General features: G+C 41.9%; 1 protein-coding gene across 2 annotated transcripts in view; it reads right to left on the bottom strand.

Moving 5' to 3' along the window:
- Positions 1 to 12,241, bottom strand: part of LOC128700227 (sodium/hydrogen exchanger 9B2-like) — an 87,794-nt gene extending 75,553 nt beyond the window's left edge. For both annotated transcript variants that reach the window (XM_070100818.1, XM_070100819.1), the window contains exons 1-2: positions 12,150 to 12,241; positions 9,614 to 9,803 (exon numbers count right to left, since the gene is read on the bottom strand). In XM_070100818.1, the coding sequence (XP_069956919.1) occupies positions 9,614 to 9,746 (133 nt within the window). In that variant the 5' untranslated portion in view covers positions 9,747 to 9,803; positions 12,150 to 12,241. The remainder of the gene's footprint in view (positions 1 to 9,613; positions 9,804 to 12,149) is intronic.
- Between the last annotated feature and the right edge of the window lie 14,502 nt (positions 12,242 to 26,743).

Raw genomic sequence — 26,743 nt, 5'->3', positions numbered from 1 at the left:
GCAACAAGGGGATGGTTGGCTTGTACATCACAGAGTCGCTCATTTGCTCAGAACACCTCAAATGATGTAGTTGAAACTTTGGCAGTAAAGATTGAAAACCAAAACCTTGTCATTGCGGTTGTATTCAAGCCTCCGGATGCAATTTCCCAGCAATTCCAGGTACAAGTTTTGAAAATTGACCACTGTCTAGAAAATCTCCCAACTCCTGCCCCCAACACCTTGCTACAGGGATATTTCAACTTGAGGCACCTAAAATGGAGGAGTGTAGCAAATAATATTTTAGCTCAGATGAAAATTTACACACGAGCTATTAAATCTCTGCACCAGATTCACTTAAACCAGAAAATATAAGAGCCTACAAGACTAGAAAATACGCTGGACCTCATCTTCACTAACAACGACGATCTGATAGGTAATATAACCGTATCAAGGACAATTCACTCAGATCACAACATAACAGAGGTACAGACATGTGTGTGCAAAATGTGATCAGTCATCAGTGTCATCATAAAATTCAACTTCAAGCTGGGAAGATATCTTAAACAACATGGCTCCGAGCCTTTGTTTAGAAAAAATAACTTTGTGGCACTTAAGGTCTTCAAGTCACTTTCCATTAAGAAAAGAAAAGATGTAAACTAGAGAGACGCTCCCTATACAGACGAAGGCGAAGAATCACAGAGCTGGTGAGAGGGGTAAATATATCCAAAACACAAAGGGAGGCACTGGTCACAGAAATATTAAATATCGAACCTAACACCTAAGGAATCTTGCAGGAGACAAGAATCTCAGGAAAAACTAGAAGCCAGAAAGGAAATTGCAAAAAAAAAAAAGTTTCTTCTCTTAACATCCAGTATTGGGCCCCTGCTTAGGCGAGTTGAGTCGCCATGACAAATGTTCTCCATCGAAGACACCGCAAGACTAGAGGCGGACATCAACCAAATATTCAAATGGGCCACACAAAACAATATGAGGTTCAATTTTAACTACTCAGATATGGAAAACTGTATCTGGGCATACAACAAATTCTAACTATACTATAGAGTGAAAAAGTAATACGAAGGACCTGATAGTGATAATATTAGAGTATCTCACCGTCAATGTATCTTTCGCAGCTGCTAGAAAAATGATAGGATAGATAATGAGAACTTTCAAAACTAGGGATGCCAAGCCCATGATGATTCTCTTCAAATCGCTTGTTTTGTCTAGGCTGGAATACTGCTGTACACTAACTGCCTCCTTCAAGGCAGGAAAAATTGCTGATCTGGAGAGTGTACAAACAACTTTCACGGCACACATAACTACGATAAAGCACCTAAATTACTGGGAACGGTTGAAGTCCCTCGATTTGTATTCCCTGGAACGCAGGCGAGAGAGATACATGGTAATATACACTTGGAAAATCTTAGAGATTAGTACCAAACTTGCACACGAAAATCACTCCCTATGAAAGAAAAGACTCGGCAGAAGATGCAAAATTCCCCCAGTGAAATGCAGGGGCGCCACGAATACACTGAGAGACAACACAATAAGTGTCAGAGGCCCATGATTGTTCAACTGCCTCCCAGCACACATAAGGAGGATTACCAATAGACCCCTGGCTATCTTCAAGAAGGCACTGGACAAGCACCTGAAGTCAGTTTGCGTGCAGCCAGCAGTAACAGCCTGCTAGAGCAGACTCTGATCCACCACGAGGCCTGGTCTCAGACCGGGCCGCGGGGGCGTTGATCCCCGGGACCCCTCTCCACGTACACTCCAGGTATACCTAGCGATTGGCAGAGAGCATGCCTAGTTCCTTTGCGTAAAGGTAAAAGGGGACAAAAGAGTGTTAAAATTACAGGTGAATAAGCCTGTTGAGTATACCTGGTAAAGTGTACGGTAAAGTTATTATTGAAAGAATGAAGAGTAAGACGGAGAGCAGGTTCGCAGATGAACAAGGAGGTTTTAAGAAGGGTAGGGGGTGCGTAAACCAAGTGTTTACAGTGAAACATATAGGCGAACATTATTTAGATAAGGGTAAAGAGGTTTTTGTTGCATATGTATGGAATAGGTGATAAGCTATTGAAAGTAGTGAAAAGTTTTTACTAGGATAGTGAGGCTCAGGTTAGTGTATGTAGGAGAGAGAGGGAGATTAATTACCAGTAAAAGTAGGCCTTAGACAAGGATGTGTGATATCAACATGGTTGTTCAGTATATTAATAGATGGGGTTGTAAGAGAAGTGAATCCTCGGGTGCTGGCAAAAAGTGTGGTAATGAGAGATGATGAAGCTAACACATGTGAGAATTGTCAGTTGCTTTTTGCTGACGACACACTGCTTTTCGGGGAATCTGAAGAGAAGTTGTAGAGGTTGATGGACGATGGTAGGGTAAGAGAAGGAAATTAGAAGTGAACGTAGGAAAGAGTATGGTGATGATGATAAAAAAAAATTAAGTAATGTAAGATTTGGTATAAGATTGGAGGGAGGAAGTATGGAAGAAGTGAATGTGTTCAGATATTTAGGAGTTGACTTGTCAGCAGATGAGTCTATGAAAGACGAGATGACTCGTATAACTGATGTGGAGATAAATAATGTTCTCCATGAAAGCTAAGAGGGGAATATATGAGAGTATATGGTGTGAAGCATGGGTGGTGAATAGTGTTACAAGGAGAAGGCCGGAGGCAGTTGAGATTTCGGATCTGAGTGCAATGTGCTGCGTGAATATAATACAAAGAGTCCTTAGTTTGGAAATTAGGAGGTGCGGGGTAACTAGAAGGCTTAGGATGGGTTATTGAGGTAGTTCGGACGTTTAGAAACAATGGAACAAAATAGTGACACTTGGAGAGAGTATAGATCTATAGTGGAAGGAAGGTTGGGTAGGGGTCGGCCTAGGATATTTTGGAGGGAGGGGGTAAAGAAGGTTTTGTGTGTGAGAGGCTTGGACTTCCAGTAAGCAGGCATTAGCATGTTATATAAGAGCGAGTGGAGACAAATGGTTTTTATGAATTGACGTGATCTTTGAGTATGAGCAAAGTAACGTTTATGAAGGGATTCATGGAAACTGGATAGACGGACTTGGGTCCTGGAGGTTGGATGTACAGTGCCTGCACTCTGAAGGAGGGGTGTTGATATGCTGTAGTCCACCATCTTTCTAAAGCTTCCTAAGGTCTTAGTCTCACCATCCTCGGGAGATTATTCCACATATCGACAATGTTGGAAAACCAGTACTTACCTGCGTCCTCTTTCAATCTAATTTAAAACCGTTATTTCTTTTTCTTACTTGATTCGACATCCTTAGTGGTGAGTTCTTCTTGTTCAGTGGTGAGTTCTTCTTGTTCAGTGGTGAGTTCTTGTTCAGTGGTGAAGTATTCTTGCTCAGTGGTGAGGTGTTCTTGTTCAGTGGTGAGGTGTTCTTGCAGGATTAGTGAGGTGTTCTTGTTCAGTGGTGAGGTGTCCTTGCAGGATTAGTGAGGTCTTCTTGTTCGGTGGGGAAGTGTTCTTGCGGAATTGATGAGGTGTTCTTGTTCAATGGTGAGGTGTTCTTGTTCGGTGATGAGGTATTCTTGTTCAGTGGTGAGGTGTTCTTGCAGGATTGATGAGGTGTTCTTGTTCAGTGGTAAGGTGTTCTTGCTGAGTGGTGAGGTGTTCTTGTTCAGTGGTGAGGTTGGTAGGTAAGACACATGGGCAACAGTTAGGCAACTTCATTCCGAAACGTTTCGCCTACAGAGTAGGCTTCTTCATTCGAGTACAGAAAGTAGGCAGGAGCAGTAGAGATGTGAAGATGATGTAATCAGTGCATTACACAATGGCATCTTGATACAGAAAACACCTTGGACAACTTTTTCAAGTGAGAATTGTTTGATCTGAGATTGACGTGACCTCTCAGTGGCTACATTCTCACCACTACTACTCTGCACCTCTCCTTCCGACAGTATTTAAGTCTCAACACTGTCGCTTGATCTTCAGTTAGTTCCAGACTTTGGAACAGAACTTCTCCAGGCTGAGGGACTGACAACCTCAAATCTACGACTTCAAGGGTGATGGACTGATTACATCGTCTTCACATCTCTACTGCTCCTGCCTACTTTCTGTACTCGACTGAAGAAGCCTACTGTGTAGACGAAAAGTTTCGGGATAAAGTTGCCTAACTGTTGCCTATGTGTCTTACCTACCAACCTGTCGGTATTGTATACCATTTTGATAGTGGTGAGGTGTTCTTGTTCAGTGGTGATGTGTTCTTGTTCAGTGGTGAGGTGTTCTTGTTCAGTGATGCGTTCCTGTTCAGTGGTGAGGTGTTCCTGTTCAGTGGTGAGGTATTCTTGTTCAGTGGTGGTGTTTTTGTTCAGTGGTAAGGTGTTCTTGCAGGATTGGCGAGGTGTTCTTGCAGGATTGGCGAGGTGTTCTTGCAGGATTGGCGAGGTGTTCTTGTTCAGTGGCGAGGTGTTCTTGTTCAGTGGCGAGGTGTTCTTCTTCAGTGGCGAGGTGTTCTTCTTCAGTGGCGAGGTGTTCTTGTTCAGTGGTGAGGTGTTCTTGTTCAGTGGTGAGGTGTTCTTGTTCAGTGGTGAGGTGTTCTTGTTCAGTGGTGAGGTGTTCTTGTTCAGTGGTGAGGTGTTGTTGTTCAGTGGTGAGGTGGTATTGTTCAGTGGTGAGGTGTTCCTGTTCGGTGGTGATGTGTTCCTGTTCGGTGGTGATGTGTTCCTGTTCGGTGGTGATGTGTTCCTGTTCGGTGGTGATGTGTTCCTGTTCGGTGGTGATGTGTTCCTGTTCAGTGGTGAGGTGTTGCTAGCTGCTGTGACAGTGATTATAGCTTTCAGTCACTATGAGCAGCTGTGTCTTCAGCTTAAAGCAGAGTTAATATGTGTTGATAAAGTCACTGGAGGGCGAAACGTCTACAAATAAAAGTATTCAGATGCTGCACATGTTTAAGTCTTCAGCTTGTCGGTATTATATACAATCCACGTACAACCTGATTTAAATACAGGAATTACATTACGAGTCTTCCACATCACAGGCACATCATCAGTCTGGATTGATGAGTTAAACAGAGTCATTAGTTGCTGACTAAGTTCCAACTTGCATTCCTTAAAACCTCTTGAATACAGTTTTTCGGGGCGAAGGGACTTATTTTGTATTAGTTTGTCTAATTGTTTGATAATCATGTCCCTTGTGATTATATTACTACTTAATTTGTTTCCTTCAGAGCCTGAATAATTATTGATTGCTGAGATATCATTTATGACTCAAGAAATCGTAATGGCACGATTGCAAACATACCATACCACTGGTGGGGTTTGAACCCGCGACGGTCTGGAGTTTTGAGACTCTGATCGCGGGTTCAAACCCCACCCGTGGTATGGTTTATGTCATTTATGCCTTTTTGAGTGAAAACCGACAAGAAATATTAAAAACAGAGCACATTTCTTGTTTATTATCAGTAAGCTGTCCAGACCTAGTTTTTAGTGGTCCAATTTTTTTATATGACATTTTTCCTATATGCTTGGAAGAACTCTTTTGGATTTGTCTTTGATTCTCTATCTACTTTAATTTCATAGTCCCATATAGCCTTCCTAATCCGTTTTTATACCTCTCTTTGAAATGAATGTTTTGATGCACCTATAAATTTTCTCTCCAATTCATCCTATTCTCCTGTTCATCCATTTTTTGCTCGTTCTTATTTAACCTAATTTCTCTCTGGGAATATAATATATTTTGAGCAATTATACATTATTAACAAAGAATTATATTCATTTTATTCACGACTTTGGTTGTGCACAACTTAATTTCTTCCCTATCTACAATTTTTTTTTATTTCTGGAATTTCTCTAGTATCTTCCTTCGTAAAATAAATGTGAGGAAATAAGTGATGAAGATTGAGCACATTTCTTTGTCACTGTCAGTGAGCTGACCCAAACAACTTTTAAGTGAGCCTATCTTGTCCCTAATCTTACCCCTATATACCTGATAAAAACCTTTTAGGTTAATTTTCGAATCCATTACGACTCTAAATTCATAATTTCTTTTGGCCTTATTTTTTCTCTCTCTTTTAATTGAATGTATTGATTTCTTAAGTGCTCCTTTCCCCCATTTGATTCACAGTTAAGTGAGATGTTTTAATCAATTGTTTATCTATTTAGGATCATTTCTGTTTGATTTAATTTCCCTATTTGGAAGAGTGAAAATTGCTTTGAAAATTCTCATATTGGCAACCATCACCACTTACCTGACCTACAGGATAAGAACCTCTCACACACACCAGTTTAACTCACCCAAATGATTTCTTAGTCCTATGAAATCAGCCAAGCGGAAGTCAGGGACACTGACTTCGTTGTAGTTACTAACGTAATTTCATGATACGTTGAAACTGAGTGATCGCTTTCCCCAAGCTAATCATTAGCATCTAGACTGTTAATTAGTGATTCCTTGTCAGCAAGAACCAAGTCAAGGAGGCTGTTTACTCTAGTTGGTTATGTTACAAGCTGTTAAAAAAAAAAAAAAAAAAGTTCTGGAGCCTATCAAGAAAATCGCTAGACTCAAGATTTTCTGTCAAATTACTTCAATCAATGAGTTTAAAGTTAAAATCTCCTGTTAACACAACATTTTCGTATCTTGATGGGTTATTAATTCCGTCCCATAAAAGTTTACTGCGTTCTCTGTCCAGGTTTGGGGGCCTGTAAACCACACCCATTTGTTACGCTTCTGCAGACACTGCAGCCTAACAGATTCAGTATCCGTCGCTTCTAATTTCATACCTTGTCTAATGCAGCAGTTTAAATTATCTCTGACAAACATCGACACTCCACCATCTTTCCAATTAACTCTTAAAATAGTCACTCGCTGCCCCTACTGCCTCTTTTTAATTGTTTACGAGTTCCATTGCATTTATTAATAACTTTATGACGAACGATATCTTTTGAACATATCCCTGAGGTATCCTGGCAATTTAATCCTTCGTACTCTGGTTGTTTCCCACACACCCATTCTTCTATTACACTGGTCAACAATTTTTGTAAAGTTGCATGCTTCTTAAATGAGATTAGTTAATTCTTATGTATTTTCATGTCCTGAATCCAAAATATCACCTTGAAAAATGCTTATTGGTTATAGGTTTAAAGATACGAAACATATAATATCTGATTATTTTATTATTACGTACAATGTGTGTCACTGTTTTAAACTCTAATCTGTACCTGGTCTTCATTTTTGCATGACGCTTATAGTGGGCTGAAGAATCATCTCTTGCCAATGTCCAGCAATAGTCTGCAAACATTCTTGTGCCCCATTTGCGCTGGTATCATTTTTCCATGGTTGAAATATCTTGGTGAAACCTTTCACCATGTTCGTCACTAACTGCCTCTCATTTCACTGGAAAAATATCTAAATGCGAGTCCAAAAAGTAGATTTTAACCCTTAAACTGTCCAAACGTAGATCTACGTTTTTTCAACATTTGAAAGTATGTAAAAAAATGTAGACTTTTTTTTTTTAATTTGAAAACGTGTAAAAAAAGTTAGATCTATTTTTTTTGTTATATTTGAAAATATGTAAAAAACATAGATCTACTTTTGGAGCACTACGCATGTGAACGTAGATCTGTTTGGACAGTTTAAGGGTTAAGTGACATGTTACATCTCATGTTCTTGTAAGCTTTGATGAGGTTTTCCACTAATTCTTCATAATTGCCTTCCATTCTGTTTCCAAGAAATCCCTTCGCCACTTGAATGGTTCCCAAGCAGCTTTCTCCTCCCCATGAAGGTCTGATTCAAAGTCACCATCTTTTAGAAACTCTCGAATTTGAGGACCATTGAAGACTCCCTCTCTTATCTTAGCGTCGCTCAGTGAGGGGAATTTTGATGTTAAATACTTGAATCTCTGACCATATTTGTACATAGGTTTTACAAAGTTTTTCATGAGCCCCAGTTTTGTGTGTAGTGGTGGTAACAAAATTTTCTTTGATTCAATGAGAGGTGGATGTTGAACATTTTTCATCCCAGGTTCCAGTGATTGATGAGGTGGCCAGTCTCTCCTGGTGCAGTGGGAACTTCTTGCACGGCTGTCCCTTATACACGTAGGTGTATATTGAAAAGTAGAGCTAACAAACAATTTTAACCATGATGTTCATTATCAGTGACCTAAAATTATTTGGAAACTGCTACTCTGGTCTCGGAAGAATTTTGGTTGTTGACCAGTGTAATCTATAAGTTTAAAATCCTAGCAAACTCAGCAATGGACCTCTCGACAGAGTTTGCTAACGCTACCATCCCTGCCCCAGAGAGAGATGCGCCCCTTCCCTTTTATACATATAATGTTTGCCATATATATTATCCCAGTTGCCAATGAATGGGATTGCAAGTTCTTTGTAGTACCTGTCTATCCAGCAAGTTTACATTAATTGCTCTAGAAATCCATTCATTGTCCTCTCTTCTTCTAGGCAAAATGCTACACATGATCGGGACCCCTCCCTTTGATCTAATTAAATCTATAGCTATATCGCACTTATCTAGCACCTCCTGCCTCCTTCCCTTCCCAATATCGTTTCCATCAGCACTAAGGCAGACAATGGGCTTGTTCCCATTATCTGATATATCCAATCTGCTGACTGTCGCCATCACTAGCTCCTGGGAAACACACCCTCTGTCTTATCTTCCTATCTTTGTTGCAGAAATCAAGGTTAATTTAAAATTAACTTGGAGTCACTGACCCAAGGATATTCCTAACTTTATTACCAGAGAAGTTAGTGGTATCATTATCCTCACTAACCACTGAAGTATATTCGTCCTTTCTTTATATTCAGCCTGACCCAAGAACCTATCCTCTTTTAATGATTCAAGGCATCCATATTCAAGGCGTCTACATTAACTTTATAACCCTGACGGGCTTAGTGCTTTCCTTTGATGAGTTGCAAGAGTTTTTCTACTCACAGAGCCCGACTTTGGGCTAGGCTCCTCTGGTGCTTGCCTCGTCACCCAGGCTGTTGCTGCTGGTGGTCTGCTGACCCACATATCCATCACAGCTTGGTCAGTGCTTCTCAGTAATGATGATAATAATTAATAATAATAATATATTAGTGGTATTCTGAACGAACGTAACGAGGGAATATAGAGAGTTTAGTTATATTATAACCTTCATCTGTACAACAAATTTTTCCCAAAACTAATCATATGTATTCTTCTTAGAAGAATGTATTTGTATATTTATTAAAACTAATGTTTACCTTTTCGCCACCTTCCATGTGATTTAATTGTAACATTGTAACATTGTAGCATTGTATCTGGCTTCAGAATGCTGTGATACCCGTCACGCTCTCTGTGAAGGTTGTGAAGTACGATCACCTACATTATTTACGAAGGTAACCTTAGGTCAGAGAGCATGTTTTGGATCCATGTTAGTCTGTGTATGATCATCAGTACTACATGTATGTTGGAAATGAAGAAATTCGCTCATGATAAATAAATCTATACTAGGTTAGGTTAGGTAAGATTCGCCAGAAAAGAAACAAGTGCTTCCTGACGAGGGTCTTCGTTTTATGATGACCCGCCACTGGAGCTATTGGTCATCTGATCGAGGCCTTCCACTGGTTTACCGGTCCACCACCACTGGTATTTCAATGGTAAGTATAAAATATATATGCTGTATCACTAACATGATTTCACTGACGACTGCGCAATTGTGCTTGTTGAGCCATCCAGCTGTAGTCCAGCGTTGACATAAGCATGATGGCTGTCTGGAGTGTTGTGGATAAACAGTGGGTCCTGTGAACCAGAAATGACCTCCATCTCATATGAGCAACTGCTTGATGTTGCACCTCTTGCGGAACTGTATATCAAATTCTTCTGAAAATCCATCAGAAATATAAAATTAGTACAAGTCCTTAAAATGATAAACAACTAAAGTCTTGAAGAATTAGGTACTTTTGCAACATTTGGGAATCTCTGTTGTGGAATCGTTTCGCCAGCAAGTGGATTCCTCAGTCCGGTACCTAACCTACAGGCATGACCTAATTACACTAGTGAAATTTTCCACTGGTGACTCCGTCTGCTACTGTTTCAACTCAGCTGTCTACATGATATAAACCATTTCTACTGATGGGCTGAACACATCGACTCAAGGCTGAGGGACTGATCACCTCACACTCCTCATCTTCTACCATTCGTCTCTGTACCAGAATGAGAAAGCCACTTATTGGCAAAAAAATTTCCAAAATTTTCACAAATGCCCAGTTCTTCAATTTGTAAACTATTTATAGTTTATAAACTATAGCTCGCAAAGACAGTTTGCAATATTAAAGATCTATATTCTGTTCAGTGCTAAAAATTTATACACGCAAGAATATTTTGAAGATTCGGATATACACAATAAATTGAACTGTACATTAGAAATATAAGAAGAGATAAAAACAGAAGAAATGATAACTGCAGTTAATGATGTTTATCAGAAACCTGAGGAAGGGAGTAGACGTGAGCTCTGAGGCCTCTACCACACTCACTCTGAGGCCTCTACCACACTCACTCTGAGGCCTCTACCACACTCACTCTGAGGCCTCTACCACACTCACTCTGAGGCCTCTACCACACTCACTCTGAGGCCTCTACCACACTCACTCTGAGGCCTCTACCACACTCACTCTGAGGCCTCTACCACACTCACTCTGAGGCCTCTACCACACTCACTCTGAGGCCTCTACCACACTCACTCTGAGGCCTCTACCACACTCACTATGAGGCCTCCACCACACTCACTCTGAGGCCTCTACCACACTCACTCTGAGGCCTCTACCACACTCACTCTGAGGCCTCTACCACACTCACTCACGAAAGTTTGTATTTTTTCCATCCGTCATTAACTGGAGAACGGTTTGTAGAAGTCTGGGATTAAATTAACTCTATAAAGCTTGTGATTAAGAGCGCTTCATTAAGGGAATTAAACTTATCGTCTCCTTCTCTGGCTCGTACCTTTCATTCCCTCGAAGCTGTATAATTCTTGCGGGTTTACCGCTTTCCCATAAATATAAAGATCAAAATATTATTATAATTAGTATTACATGTATGTGGATGTGCTAAACCCATAGGGGTGATGCAGTGTACAGTGCTTGTGTAATGGGAGGAAGTCATGTGTGATCTTAGAAACGGGAAAGAGTGGCACCGTTCCTTGGATCAAGATCCTTCCACCAGTATCAAAGCACTTTTCTTGGAAGAGGTAATAATCATCAGAAAAATTCTTTGGATCTCCAGTCAAGAATATAGATGGGCAGAATATTAATATTTGCAGGAGAGAGAGAAAACTTGGGTTTTCATAACATATGACCTTGAAAATATTGCAGCTATTTACAAGTGTCTCCTCAAGGAAGGTCCCTTGATGCTGGTGAGGGGCTCTTGATCTAGGGAACTGGATCTGTGTTCCAGTTCCCTGAAGCCTGAATACCTTCCACACTTCCACATCCCCCGCCACACAGGCGCTGTATAATCCTACGGTTTAGCGGTTCCCCTTGATTATAATAATATTTACAAGTGTCAAGATTATATATAATGAGTATTAGTTGGTGTGTCAGCGCCCAGTGAATGTCCTTCACACTGAAGTAAAGAGATAATGGAACTAAGACTGTTAATATTAACACTGGGGCTAAAAATATAATCTTGCAGTGATAATTTTTAAGGCCCTAAAACCAACACAGCTGAAAGCATATAATGTCGAAAATATTAATTCTTACAATCGAAATTTGCGAAGATTGATTAGAGCACCGAAACTATTTTTACAAGAAAAGCGTAGAATCAGATTTGTAATTACTAAAGTGTACAAACTGATCAAATTTATAAATATTTGAAATGTTAAAACAGTAACGAAAGTATCAAATTGATTTTGAACTCGTAGGTGTACAAGTGATGGCATGAAAACAATTGTAGATGAATAAAAAAACTTACCAAGCAGCGTCACTAAAACAATTGATCTTATATAGAAAAGCTATCGTGTGTAAATAGGACCTGCCTCGCCACAAGACCTGCAGCAGTTGACCTCATGTTGTTGCTTCTTAACTTCCAGTGGTCACCGCCACCCTGTCACTGTTAGTACCAACCCCGTCACTGTTAGTACCAACCCCGTCACTGTTAGTACCAACCCCGTCACTGTTAGTACCAACCCCGTCACTGTTAGTACCAACCCCGTCACTGTTAGTACCAACCCACCTCTAATGCCCTCGCCTAGGCCACGCTGTGACAGTGAGTGAACCATCCACGTCAACACGATGCTAGCACTGAACTGAGGTGTGTGTGAGAGTACGAACTAGTGTCTGCCCGCCATCCCAAGTACAAGGTCACACACACACACACACACACACACACACACACACACACACACACACACACACACACACACACACACACACACACACACACACACACATATACATACATACATACATACATACATCCACTGAAACTGGGCAACTACGTGAGGTGTGGAAGATGGAAAATGGAGGCCACATTTTTGAGATAGATGATAGAAATGAGGCATTAAACTACAGACCTGTCACTGACATGCATAGTATGCAAAGTCATGGAGAAGATTATCAAGAGGACAGTGGTGGAGAACCAGCACGGTTTCAGGGAAAGAAAATCCTGTGTCACAAACCTTCTGAAGTTTTAAGACAGTTTAACAGAAGTAAGGCATGAGAGAGAGGGGTGGGTAGATAGCATTTTATTGGACAGCAAGATGGCTTTCGACACAGTTCCACACAAGAGATTAGTGCAAAATCTAGAGGATCAGGCATGCATAACAGGAAAGACACTGCAGTGGATTAAAGAATACCTGTCAGGGAGGCAAAACGAGGGCTCCTGTGACGAGCGGAGTTCCACATGGGTCAGTCCTAGGATCGGTGCTGTTTCTGATATATGTGAATGAAACGCCGGAAGGGATACGCTCAGAAGTGTCCCTGTTTGCAAATGATGTGAAGTTAATGAAGAGAATTAAATTGGATGAGGATCAGACAGGACTGTAAAGGAATCTCGACAGGATGCACGCCATCACAAGCTAGTGGTTCCTGGAAGTAATGAACATCAGGGAAGGGCAAAGAAGACCACGCAGTACAGGGTAAGGGGCCAAAAATTGCAAACCATTTTCATGGAAAAGAATCTTGAGGTGAGTATAATACTGAACAAATCTCCTGAGGTGTACATCAACTGCTGTGGCATATGGGCGTTCCGATACATCAGTAAGGAATCGTTCAAGACTTTGTACACCTTGTACGTCTGGCTCATACTGAAGTATGTAACAGCAGTTTGGAACCCACACCTGATCAAGCACGTCAAGAAATTAGTCCAGGAGCTAAGGGGCATGTCCTACAAAGGAAGGTTAAGGGAAATCGACCTGAGGACACTAGAGGACAGGAGGGATAAGGGGGACATGATAACGATATATAAAATACTGAGAGGAATTGACAAGGTAGACAGAGATAAGCTGTTCCAGAGATGGGACACAGCAACAAGAGGTCACATTTGGAAGTTGAAGACTCAGATGAGTCAGAGGGATGTTTGGAAGCATTTCTTCAGTCGTAGAGTTGTCAGGAAGTGGAATAGTCTGGAAAGTGATGTAGTGGAGGCAGGATCCATACATAGCTCTAAGAAGAGGTATACTAAATCTCATGGAGATGGGAGAGAGAGGATCTAGTAGCGACCAGTGAAAACGCGGGGCCAGTAGCTATGACTGATCCATGCAACCACAATTAGGAGAGTACTCACACACACACACACACACACACACACACACACACACACACACACACACACACACACACACGCGCGCGAAAATACACACACACACACACACACACACACACACACACACACAACCATATTCTCTGCTCTCACAGCCCCCACCCAATTCCAGCACACGCTCCTCCTACATATCAGCCTCAAATAGTATCCTGCCAAGTCTCCTTCTTCCCCTGTCCCCTCAAATCCCCCCCCCCCCGAGTACAGTGTTGGAAAAGAAGCTGAAGGTATGGTATGCCAACGCAGACAGAATAATGAATAACTGTGAGAAGTGGCACTAATAAATCTTGGAAGCATCCCCAGACATCATAGCACTCAGGAAAACCAAGCTCATGGGAATGACAGCAGGTGGGTTCTTTCCAACCGGACAGCAGCAACGGTGACAGCAGTAAGACAAGAAAGAGAGGGGTGGGTAGATTGCATTTTCTTGGGCTGTAAGAAGGCTTTTGACACAGTTCTACACAAGAGATTAGCACAAAAGCTGAAGGACCAAGCAGGTAAAACAGGGAAGGCACTGCAGTGGAACAGAGAATACCTGACAGGAAGGCAACAGCGAGTCACAGTACGTGACGAGGTGTCAGAGTGGGCTCCTGTGAGGAGCGGGGTTCCACGGGGGTCAGTTCAAGGACCTGTGCTGTTTCTTGTATATGTGAACGACATGACGGAAGGAATAGACGCAGAAGTGTGTCTGTTTGCAGACGATGTGAAGTTAATGAGGAGAATTCAGTCGGAGGACGACAAGGCAAGACTACAAAGGGATATGGACATTCTACATGCCTAGTCTAGCAACTAGCTCCTGGAGTTGAACCCTGCCAAGTGCAAAGTCATGGTTTTTAAGCAACCAAGGATGGCGATGATATTGTCAATGGTATGGCGATGATATTGTCAATGGTCTGTCTATTGACAGGATAAGTGACACTGCCTGATGACTACTTGGACGTGCTTAGCATGAGCCAGTAGGCCTGCTGCAGTGCTGCTCCTTTCTTATGTTCTTATGGACTCTCCTTTTGGCAAATAACTGAAAAAATATCAGCATCCGGCCAACCTGCCCTCCTCTCTTTAACTTAACGTACTATTCTGTCTTCCTGTTTCCTATCTAACTAATCTTCCTGTTTGCCTATTCTTTTTACATCTCTAGCTCATTTCCCTTTACCCTTGCATCCTAATATTTTTCCTTCCCAGCATACCTGTATATTTCCAGCCTATTACCTTTCCGTATTTGCCTGTGTATCTATATTCCGTCTTGTATGTCCTTGATCGCGTTTGTTTTTTGTCTATCACATTTCCTTGTTCGCATGTCTGTGTGTTTCCTGTGTCGATAATTTTGCATTGTGACCTGCTGCGTCCAGCCACCTGCAGTGTGTGCCAAACCCAGGCACCTGCAGTGTGTGCCGAGCCCAGGCACCTGCAGTGTGTGCCGAGTCAACATTCAGTGGCTACGCTCGTCCTTGTTTAATGGGGTTGAAAAGTGTCTCTCTGAGGCTGGTCTTGGAAGACGACGACGAAGCTTGTCTGTGTGTTTGACTTTCTTGTTCTTCTCTCTCTCGTCTCTGTTTTCATAATTTTGGTCTGTTTGTTTGCCTTTTTCATAGTTGACTCTTTCTATCTCTATATATCTCTACTTTTATCTATATTTCTCTCCCGCACGCGCGCGCACACGCACGCACACACGCACACGCACACACACACATAGCTCTCACAGAAACCAAGCTTACAGGTATGATAACAGATGCCATCTTTCCAACGGGATACCAAATCCTGAGGAAAGACAGAGGGAACAGGGGGGGTGGAGGAGTGGCGTTGCTGATCAAAAATCGCTGGAATTTTGATGAGCTGGAGAGAGGAGACAGCGGAGAAGAAAGTGATTACATAGCGGGAACACTTCACTCTGGAGGTCCCAAGGTGGTAATAGCAGTGATGTATAACCCACCACAGAACAGCAGGAGGCCAAGGCAAGAGTACGACGAGAGCAATAGAGCGATGGTTGATACACTGGCTAGAGTGGCCAGAAGAGCTCATGCATGCAGGGCAAAGCTCCTGATCATGGGTGACTTTAACCACAAGGAGATCGATTGGGAGAACTTGGACCCACATGGGGGCCAAGATACATGGAGGGCTAAGATGATGGAGGTGGTACTGGAAAACTTCATGTGCCAACACGTAAGGGACACTACAAGAGAGAGAGGAGAGGATGAACCAGCAAGGCTGGACTTAGTATTCACCTTGAGTAGTGCAGATATCGAGGACATCACATACGAAAGACCCCTTGGGGCCAGTGACCATGTGGTTTTAAGCTTCGAATACACAGTAGAGCTACAAGTGGAGGGAGAAGCAGGAAGGCCAGGACGAATGAAGCCAAACTACAAGAAAGGGGACTACACAGGAATGAGGAACTACCCGAACGGGGTTCAGTGGGACAGAGAACTGGCAGGGAAGCCAGTTAATGAGATGATGGAATATGTAGCAACAAAATGCAAGGAGGCTGAGGAGAGGTTTGTACCCAAGGGTAACAGGAATAATGAAAAAGCCAGGATGAGCCCATGGTTTACCCAAAGGTGCAGGGAGGCAAAAACCAAGTGTGCTAGGGAATGGAAGAATTATAGAAGGCAAAGGACCCAGGAGAATAAGGAGACCAGTCGTAGAGCCAGAAATGAATATGCACAGATAAGAAGGGAGGCCCAAAGACAATATGAAAATGACATAGCAGCGAAAGCCAAATCTGACCCAAAACTGTTGTACAGCCACATCAGGAGGAAAACAACAGTCAAGGACCAGGTAATCAGGCTAAGGAAGGAAGGAGGAGAGTCAACAAGAAATGACCGTGAAGTATGTGAAGAACTCAACAAGAGATTCAAAGAAGTGTTCACAGAGGAGACAGAAGGGACTCCAGAAAGACGGAGAGGTGGGGCACACCACCAAGTGCTGGACACAGTGCACACCACCGAGGAAGAAGTGAAGAGGCTTCTGAGTGAGCTAGATACCTCAAAGGCAATGGGGCCAGATAACATTTCCCCATGGGTATTGAGAGAGGGAGCAGAGGTGCTATGTGTACCCCTAACAACAATATTCAATACATCTATCGAAACAGGGAGATTGCCTGAGGCATGGAAGACAGCAAATGTAGTCCCAATCTTTAAAAAAGGAGACAGACATGAAGCATTAAACTACAGACCAGTGTCACTGACATGTATAGTATCCAAAATCATGGAGAAGATTATCAGGAGAAGAGTGGTGGAACACCTAGAAAGGAACGATCTCATCAACAGCAGCCAACATGGTTTCAGGGACGGGAAATCCTGTGTCACAAACCTACTGGAGTTCTATGACATGGTGACAGCAGTAAGACAAGAGAGAGAGGGGTGGGTGGATTGCATTTTCTTGGACTGTAAGAAGGCGTTTGACACAGTTCCACACAAGAGATTGGTGCAAAAACTGGAGGACCAAGCAGGGATAACAGGGAAGGCACTACAATGGATCAGGGAATACTTGTCAGGAAGACAGCAGCGAGTCATGGTACGTGGCGAGGTGTCAGAGTGGGCACCTGTGACCAGCGGGGTCCCGCAGGGGTCAGTCCTAGAACCAGTGCTGTTTCTGGTATTTGTGAACGACATGACGGAAGGAATAGACTCTGAGGTGTCCCTGTTTGCAGATGACGTGAAGTTGATGAGAAGAATTCACTCGATCGAAGACCAGGCAGAACTACAAAGGGATCTGGACAGGCTGCAGACCTGGTCCAGCAATTGGCTCCTGGAGTTCAATCCCACCAAGTGCAAAGTCATGAAGATTGGGGAAGGGCAAAGAAGACCGCAGACGGAGTACAGTCTAGGGGGCCAGAGACTACAAACCTCACTCAAGGAAAAAGATCTTGGGGTGAGTATAACACCAGGCACATCTCCTGAAGCGCACATCAACCAAATAACTGCTGCAGCATATGGGCGCCTGGCAAACCTCAGAACAGCATTCCGACATCTTAATAAGGAATCATTCAGGACCCTGTACACCGTGTACGTTAGGCCCATATTGGAGTATGCTGCACCAGTTTGGAACCCACACCAAGCCAAGCACGTGAAGAAACTAGAGAAAGTGCAAAGGTTTGCAACAAGACTAGTCCCAGAGCTAAGAGGTATGTCCTACGAGGAGAGGTTAAGGGAAATCAACCTGACGACACTGGAGAGACAGGGGGGACATGATAACGACATACAAAATACTGAGAGGAATTGACAAGGTGGACAGGATGTTCCAGAGATTGGACACAGTAACAAGGGGACACAGTTGGAAGTTGAAGACACAGATGAATCACAGGGATGTTAGGAAGTATTTCTTCAGCCACAGAGTAGTCAGGAAGTGGAATAGTTTGGGAAGCAATGTAGTGGAAGCAGGATCCATACATAGCTTTAAGCAGAGGTATGACAAAGCTCACGGTTCAGGGAGAGTGACCTAGTAGCGACCAGTGAAGAGGCGGGGCCAGGAGCTTGGACTCGACCCCTGCAACCTCAACTAGGTGAGTACAACTAGGTGACTACACGCACGCACACACACACACACACACACACACACACACACACACACACACACACACACACACACACAGGGACCTAGTAGCGATCAGTGAAGAGGCGGGGCCAGGAGCTGAGTCTCGACCCATGCAACCACAATTAGGTGAGTACACACACACACAATCAATTATAAGTTAGTATTTTTGCTTCTGATTATTTTTTCCAGCACCATTGTAACCGCACGATTCTTTGTAACCGCACCTTACTTTGTAACCGCACCTTACTTTGTAACAGCACCTTACCTTACTTTGTAACCGCACCTTACTTTGTAACCGCACCTTACTTTGTAACCGCACCTTACTTTGTAACCGCACCTTACTTTGTAACCGCACCTTACTTTGTAACCGCACCTTACTTTGTAACAGCACCTTACTTTGTAACAGCACCTTACTTTGTAACAGCACCTTACTTTGTAACAGCACCTTACTTTGTAACAGCACCTTACTTTGTAACAGCACCTTACTTTGTAACCGCACCTTACTTTGTAACAGCACCTTACTTTGTAACAGCACCTTACTTTGTAACAGCACCTTACTTTGTAACAGCACCTTACTTTGTAACAGCACCTTATTTTGTAACCGCACCTTACTTTGTAACAGCACCTTACTTTGTAACAGCACCTTATTTTGTAACAGCACCTTATTTTGTAACAGCACCTTACTTTGTAACAGCACCTTACTTTGTAACCGCATCTTATTTTGTAACAGCACCTTACTTTATAACAGCACCTTACTTTGTAACAGCACCTTACTTTGTAACAGCACCTTACTTTGTAACAGCACCTTACTTTGTAACAGCACCTTATTTTGTAACCGCACCTTACTTTGTAACAGCACCTTACTTTGTAACAGCACCTTACTTTGTAACAGCACCTTACTTTGTAACAGCACCTTACTTTGTAACAGCACCTTACTTTGTAACAGCACCTTATTTTGTAACAGCACCTTACTTTGTAACAGCACCTTACTTTGTAACAGCACCTTACTTTGTAACAGCACCTTATTTTGTAACAGCACCTTACTTTGTAACAGCACCTTATTTTGTAACCGCATCTTATTTTGTAACAGCACCTTACTTTGTAACAGCACCTTACTTTGTAACAGCACCTTACTTTGTAACAGCACCTTACTTTGTAACAGCACCTTACTTTGTAACAGCACCTTATTTTGTAACAGCACCTTACTTTGTAACAGCACCTTACTTTGTAACAGCATCTTATTTTGTAACAGCACCTTATTTTGTAACAGCACGTTTTGTAACAGCACCTTTGTAACAGCACCTTACTTGTAACAGCACTTTGTAACGTGTAGGAAAATATCGGTAGATGACTGACTAATATCAATAGCAGTAATTTCAGTGCTGCTAAAGTGTAAATTTTGGAAATGGAGACCCAGCTGGAAATCGGTAGTTGTAGAAAAATATTAACTAAGGAAGTCAAAGATGGGTTGACTGAATTTTCTTGGACAGCAGGAAGGTGTTACACACAGTGCTGCACTAGAGATTGATGCTCAGGTTAGAAACGTGGACAGGAGTTCCAAGGAAAAGTATTCAAATGAATCAGTGAATACCTTACAGACAGATGACAGATTGAATGTAAGTGAGGAAACATCAGACTGGGGAGAGAAACAAATATGGTCCTTCTAATGACTGGTAATTACTTTTATTTATGTACAGGAATTAACTATACTACGCATCGCTGTTAGCTGTTGCGAAGCTAGTGAAAGAATAAAAAGACTAGGAGACAGATTACGAGAAACTTGGACAGGCTACAAGAGCAGATAATGTTAGTGGCTACTGGAATTTAAGCCAGACACGTGCAAGGTCATGAAAATCCTAGATGGTAATGGTAGACCAAATAAAGTGTGTATAATACTTGGGAATTCTTTGCTTGCCTAACCCTTGGGCACGACCTACTTCCACATTGAATAAATGTGACACTACCTACGACTGCTGCACCTCTCCTGCCTACGGTTTATAAGCTGCTTCTCCGTTAATATGTTGTATTCTATTCAAGATTACTGGACTGACCACATCGATTCAAGGTTGAGGGACTGAGTTGCACATGTGTCTAATTTATCAGTGTATATACTGTAAGGGAATAAGTTAACAAGAGCAAGTACAGAGGAGGATCTGGGAGTAAAATTTACGTATTGTTAGGTGATGTATAGTGGAGGGTGGATGTTAGGTGATGTATAGTGGAGGGTGGATGTTAGGTGATGTATAGTGGAGGGTGGATGTTAGGTGATGTATAGTGGAGGGTGGATGTTAGGTGATGTATAGTGGAGGGTGGATGTTAGGTGATGTATAGTGGAGGATGGATGTTAGGTGATGTATAGTGGAGGGTGGATGTTAGGTGATGTACAGTGGAGGGTGGATGTTAGGTGATGTACAGTGGAGGGTGGATGTTAGGTGATGTATAGTGGAGGGTGGATGTTAGGTGATGTATAGTGGAGGGTGGATGTTAGGTGAAGTATAGTGGAGGGTGGATGTTAGGTGATGTATAGTGGAGGGTGGATGTTAGGTGATGTATAGTGGAGGGTGATGTTAGGTGATGTATAGTTGAGGGTGGATGTTAGGTGTGTATGTTAGGTGATGTATAGTGGAGGGTGGATGTTAGGTGATGTATAGTGGAGGGTGGATGTTAGGTGATGTATAGTGGAGGGTGGATGTTAGGTAATGTATAGTGGAGGGTGGATGTTAGGTGATGTATAGTGGAGGGTGGATGTTAGGTGATGTATAGTGGAGGGTGGATGTTAGGTGATGTATAGTGGAGGGTGGATGTTAGGTGATGTATAGTGGAGGGTGGATGTTAGGTGATGTATAGTGGAGGATGGATGTTAGGTGATGTATAGTGGAGGGTGGATGTTAGGTGATGTACAGTGGAGGGTGGATGTTAGGTGATGTACAGTGGAGGGTGGATGTTAGGTGATGTATAGTGGAGGGTGGATGTTAGGTGATGTATAGTGGAGGGTGGATGTTAGGTGAAGTATAGTGGAGGGTGGATGTTAGGTGATGTATAGTGGAGGGTGGATGTTATGTGATGTATAGTGGAGGGTGGATGTTAGGTAATGTATAGTGGAGGGTGGATGTTAGGTGATGTATAGTGGAGGGTGGATGTTAGGTGATGTATAGTGGAGGGTGGATGTTAGGTGATGTATAGTGGAGGGTGGATGTTAGGTGATGTATAGTGGAGGGTGGATGTTAGGTGATGTATAGTGGAGGGTGGATGTTAGGTGATGTATAGTGGAGGGTGGATGTTAGGTGATGTATAGTGGAGGGTGGATGTTAGGTGATGTACAGTGGAGGGTGGATGTTAGGTGATGTACAGTGGAGGGTGGATGTTAGGTGATGTATAGTGGAGGGTGGATGTTAGGTGATGTATAGTGGAGGGTGGATGTTAGGTGAAGTATAGTGGAGGGTGGATGTTAGGTGATGTATAGTGGAGGGTGGATGTTAGGTGATGTATAGTGGAGGGTGAATGTTAGGTGATGTATAGTGGAGGGTGGATGTTATGTGATGTATAGTGGAGGGTGGATGTTAGGTAATGTATAGTGGAGGGTGGATGTTAGGTGAAGTATAGTGGAGGGTGGATGTTAGGTGATGTATAGTGGAGGGTGGATGTTAGGTGATGTATAGTGGAGGGTGTATGTTAGGTGATGTATAGTGGAGGGTGAATGTTAGGTGATGTATAGTGGAGGGTGGATGTTATGTGATGTATAGTGGAGGGTGGATGTTAGGTAATGTATAGTGGAGGGTGGATGTTAGGTGATGTATAGTGGAGGGTGGATGTTAGGTGATGTATAGTGGAGGGTGGATGTTAGGTGATGTACAGTGGAGGGTGGATGTTAGGTGATGCATAGTGGAGGGTGGATGTTAGGTAATGTTTAGTGGAGGGTGGATGTTAGGTGATGTATAGTGGAGAGTGGCTGTTAGGTGATGTGATGTGCGGGTCGCTAACATCCCCAATTATCAAGCCAGGTATTGCGTCACGCATTACATCATAGTGTGATCCAAGGTGTAGGAGCTTTGTGAGGGATGGAGTAGGTTGTGGGTGAGAGAGGACCTCAGTTATGGGTTGTGTAGGCGAGGGGATGTGTGGGGAAGAGGCAGGTGAGTCTTGGGTTTTGAAGGTCTCTTCAGCCGAGGAAATGGAGTTTGGATGGTAATGGAGGTGGATGGGAGTGTGATGGAAGGAGGGGGTGAGGTATAGGGAGGGAGATGGAGGGGAAGGAAAAGGGGTGATGGAGGCCATGTGTGTGGAGAGGTCATGGGGAAGATGTAGGGGATTATGAAGAGGTGAGTCTTGATCCAATGAGTAGGAGCATAGGTGGTCCTGAAGGTTGAGACAAAAGTGTGGGGAGACAAGTGAGAGGATAGGGGAGATGGTGTGGGAGAGGGAGTGGATGATGGAGGGTTGGGGGTTTTGAGTCTTAGTGAACTCGTAATCTGAGGAAATGGACTTGGGTTGATTCTGGATATTGAGTGGAAGGTGTGTGGAGGATACGGGCAATGGACTGGGAGCTAGAGACAGTCGCTCTGAGACGCACCACTCACAAGATCAGTTTTTTTTTTTTTAAATTTCACACCTTGTTGTGAAAACGAGTCGTACAGGGACTTCCCACCTCTTTATATATATATATATATATATATATATATATATATATATATATATATATATATATATATATATATATATATATATATATATATATATATATATGTGTGTGTGAGTAGTCTCGCACGGATATTCAGAATTCTTCCTAGTAAGAGGCGACTAAAATGCCGGGAGCAAGGGGCTTGTAACCCCTTCTCCTGAATGCATCACTAGAGTTAAAAAGAGAAACTTTTGTTTTTCTTTTTGTGCCACCCTGCTTCGGTGGGATATTTCCAGTTTGTTGAAAGATTATATATGCAAGACAACCACTGAGAAAGAATAGTGAAAATCCAAGCGCTTTCGTGACTTCTCACATTATCAAGGAACTATAAAAACAATACATCAAAGGAAGGCATACAAAGGGTCTAGACCACACCTCACCATCACATCCCACAACAAAGCAACACTTGATACGTGACGACACCCGACGCATAAGAAAGGAGGAAAACTGCAGCAGGTCTGTTGGCCCATACTAGGCAGGTCCTTCGCAATCCAGCCCACTAACATAATATTTGCCCAACCCTAGTACTCTACCCCAGAATTAAGATTTATTATTTGTTTAATGGATTATTAAATTCTTCTTAAAATTTATTAATTATAAATGGATCTAATTTACATAAAGCAAAGGAAATATTTATATTATTGTCAAAACTGTTTTTTATGAAACACGATACGATTATATTCCTGTCGACCATGGACTTGCTTGATACTACTTTCTCAACTTTTTCAAAATCAATTGGATGGCTAAAATCTCTCACATGAATAAATAGAACATTAGAATCTTGTCCAGTTTTAATGCTATATTTATGTTGTTTTAATCCTAGTTCGAGATTTTTACCAGTTTGACCGTAATAAACTTTATCGCAAATTTTACAAGGAATCTTAGACACATCCATCAACATTTTGGGGGAATTCTTTATCAAAAGTTTTTTTACTGCTGCACTTTTCCTCCTTTCTTACGAGTCGGGTGTCATCGCACGTCAGGTGTTGCTTTGTTGTGGGATGTGATGGTGAGGTGTAGTCTCGACCCTTTATATGCCTTCCTTTGATGTATTGTTTTTATAGTTCCTTGATAATGTGAGTAGTCACGAAAGCGCTTGGAATTTCTCTATTCTTTCACAGTGTTTGTTTTGCATATTCTGAAATCACCTGTTTACTGTGATCTTATTGCATATATATATATATATATATATATATATATGTATATATATATATATATATATATATATATATATATATGTATGTATATATATATATATATATATATATATATATATATATATATATATATATATATATATATATATATATTTCATTAACACATCGGCCGTCTCCCACCAAGGCAGGGTAGCCCAAAAAAGGAAAACTTTCACGATCATTCACTCCATCACTGTCTTGCCAGAGGTACGCTTACACTACAGTTATAAAACTGCAACATTAACACCCCTCCTTCAGAGTGCAGGCACTGTACTTCCCATCTCCAGGACTCAAGTTCGACCTGTCGGTTTCCCTGTATCCCTTCATAAATATTTCCTTACACTCTAACATCACGACTCACGAAATCGTAATGACACGATTGCAAACAAACCATACCCCGGGATTTGAGACACTCTGACCGCGGGTTCAATCCCAGCCGGGGTATGGTTTACTCTAACATCACGTCAAGTCCTAAAAACCATTTGTCTCCATTCGCTCCTGTCTAACACGTTTAGGCATGCTTGCTAGAAGTCCAAGCCCCTCACACACAAAGCCTCCTTTACCCCCTCCCTCCAACCTTTCCGAGACCGACCTCTACCCCATTTTCCCTCCACTACAGATTTATACACTTTCGAAGTCATTCTATTTTGTTCCTTCGTCTCTACATGTTCGAACCACCTCAACAACCCCTTCTCAACCCTCTGGATAATAGTTTTGGTAATCCTGCACCTCCTCCTAATTTCCAAATTACGAATTCTCTGCATTATATTCACACCACACATTGCCCTCAGACATGACATCTCCACTGCCTCCAGCCTTCTTGTTGCAACATTCACCACCCATGCTTCACACCCATATAAGAGTGTTGGTATAACTATACTCTCATACATTTCCCGTTTTGCTTGCAGGACAAAGTTCTTTGTCTCCACAGACTCCTCAAAGCATCATTCACCTTTTTCCTCTCATCAATTCTATGATTCACCTCATCTTTCATAGACCCATCTGCTCACACGTCCACTCCTAAATAACTGAATATATTCACCTCCTCCATACTCTCCCCCTCCAATCTGATGTCCAATCTTTCGTTACCTATTTTTTTTTATGTATATATGTTGTGCCAAATAGGTAAAACTGGTCAATTAGCAAGAACTCATTTAAAATTAAGTCCTTTCTAAAAATTTCTTTATACGTTTAAATATATATTTTTTCATGTGTGTTAATGTAAAAATTAAGAATTTTGTTCCAAAAGAACCTTAGAAAACTTACCTAACCTTAATATAACAAGTACAATTTAATTAAGCTTAATCCAACTAAATATATTTTAGGTAAGTTTACAATAATTTAATAAAGAAACGCAATGAAATATATATTTTTCGTTAGGTTGAGAATGATTTTTGCGAAATTATTGCATATACAAATTTTTGCTTGCCTTATTCGGCATGAGCGTTGCTATTTAAGCCAAAATAGCAAGTTATACCTATTCGGCACGACCGTGGTATGGTTTGTCTCCACCACTGTTAATTGCTTCAATATACATCAATGACCTTGAGTATAGGTTCCATAGCGAGAAAACATCAGAAGGTTAGTGAATAACCGACCTTGGTGGTCACTGATCACAGTGTATAACCTGGCCACAGACCGGACCACGGGGGCGTTGACCCCCGAACCCCTCTTCAGGTATACTCCAGGTATAACCAACCCTGGTGGTTAGTAAGTTTATCCAGGTATACACAAATACAGATACATAGATTATCATACATAGCAGTTTATGTGTAGAGAACCTGGGATAACCTGGGATAACCTGGGATAACCCAAAAAAGTCAAAATGGATTATTTCCATGTCGGTCCTTTTGTTACCTTATCAATAATATATAAAAAATAAAATGTGGTAGAAAAGAAATTATATAAAAATGACACACAAAACAAATTATATAAAATATTGAATAATAGATAAAGATAAAATAAGCAGACACAAGAATTATGACAATAATTAAAAAAACGTGAAGAACACTAAATTATAATAGACTTTACTCTGAAAACCAATTATTAATCTGTTGGAGTTGCAGGAACACAAAAAAAAGGAATAAATTTTAGAATGACTAGTAAAATTATGAATAATCACTGAAAAACAATGAAAAATAGAAGACAATGAATATATATCAGAAATTAATAATCATCTCTAGGGAAGGCATCTATTGGCCTAATAACAGATGTTGCTAGTGACTTGTTCCTCCTTGGTGGGACAACCAGACAGACATTGCAAATAACAGTAGGTTGTGCCAGGTTCTGTTGTTTGCAGGAGCATCATTGACTTTCTTCAAGAGGTCAGCGAATTTGGTGGACGTTAATTTGATTGCAGATTTTAAGTCCTCTGTAGAGGTGAAGTCACAGGAGATGTCAGCTCTATCTGCTGAGGGGGGCTGTTGGTTGTTACCACTTGGAGCTCTCTGGGAGCTTAGACATCCACTGTGTACACAGATGTTGAGATTTGAGGGACTGCGTGCACACTGCCTGTGGCACACATGACGTTGGCTCTGTCGTGGAAGTTCTTGGGAACCCAGCACATCTTGTGGCACTGCTGACATTAAGGGCATGGGAGGGCA

This window comes from Cherax quadricarinatus, chromosome 74, assembly GCF_038502225.1.
Source record: "Cherax quadricarinatus isolate ZL_2023a chromosome 74, ASM3850222v1, whole genome shotgun sequence".
NCBI classification, from domain to species: domain Eukaryota; kingdom Metazoa; phylum Arthropoda; class Malacostraca; order Decapoda; family Parastacidae; genus Cherax; species Cherax quadricarinatus.
The sequence above is the reverse complement of the archived record's forward strand: the minus strand, read 5'-3'. Positions and strand labels throughout refer to the sequence as shown.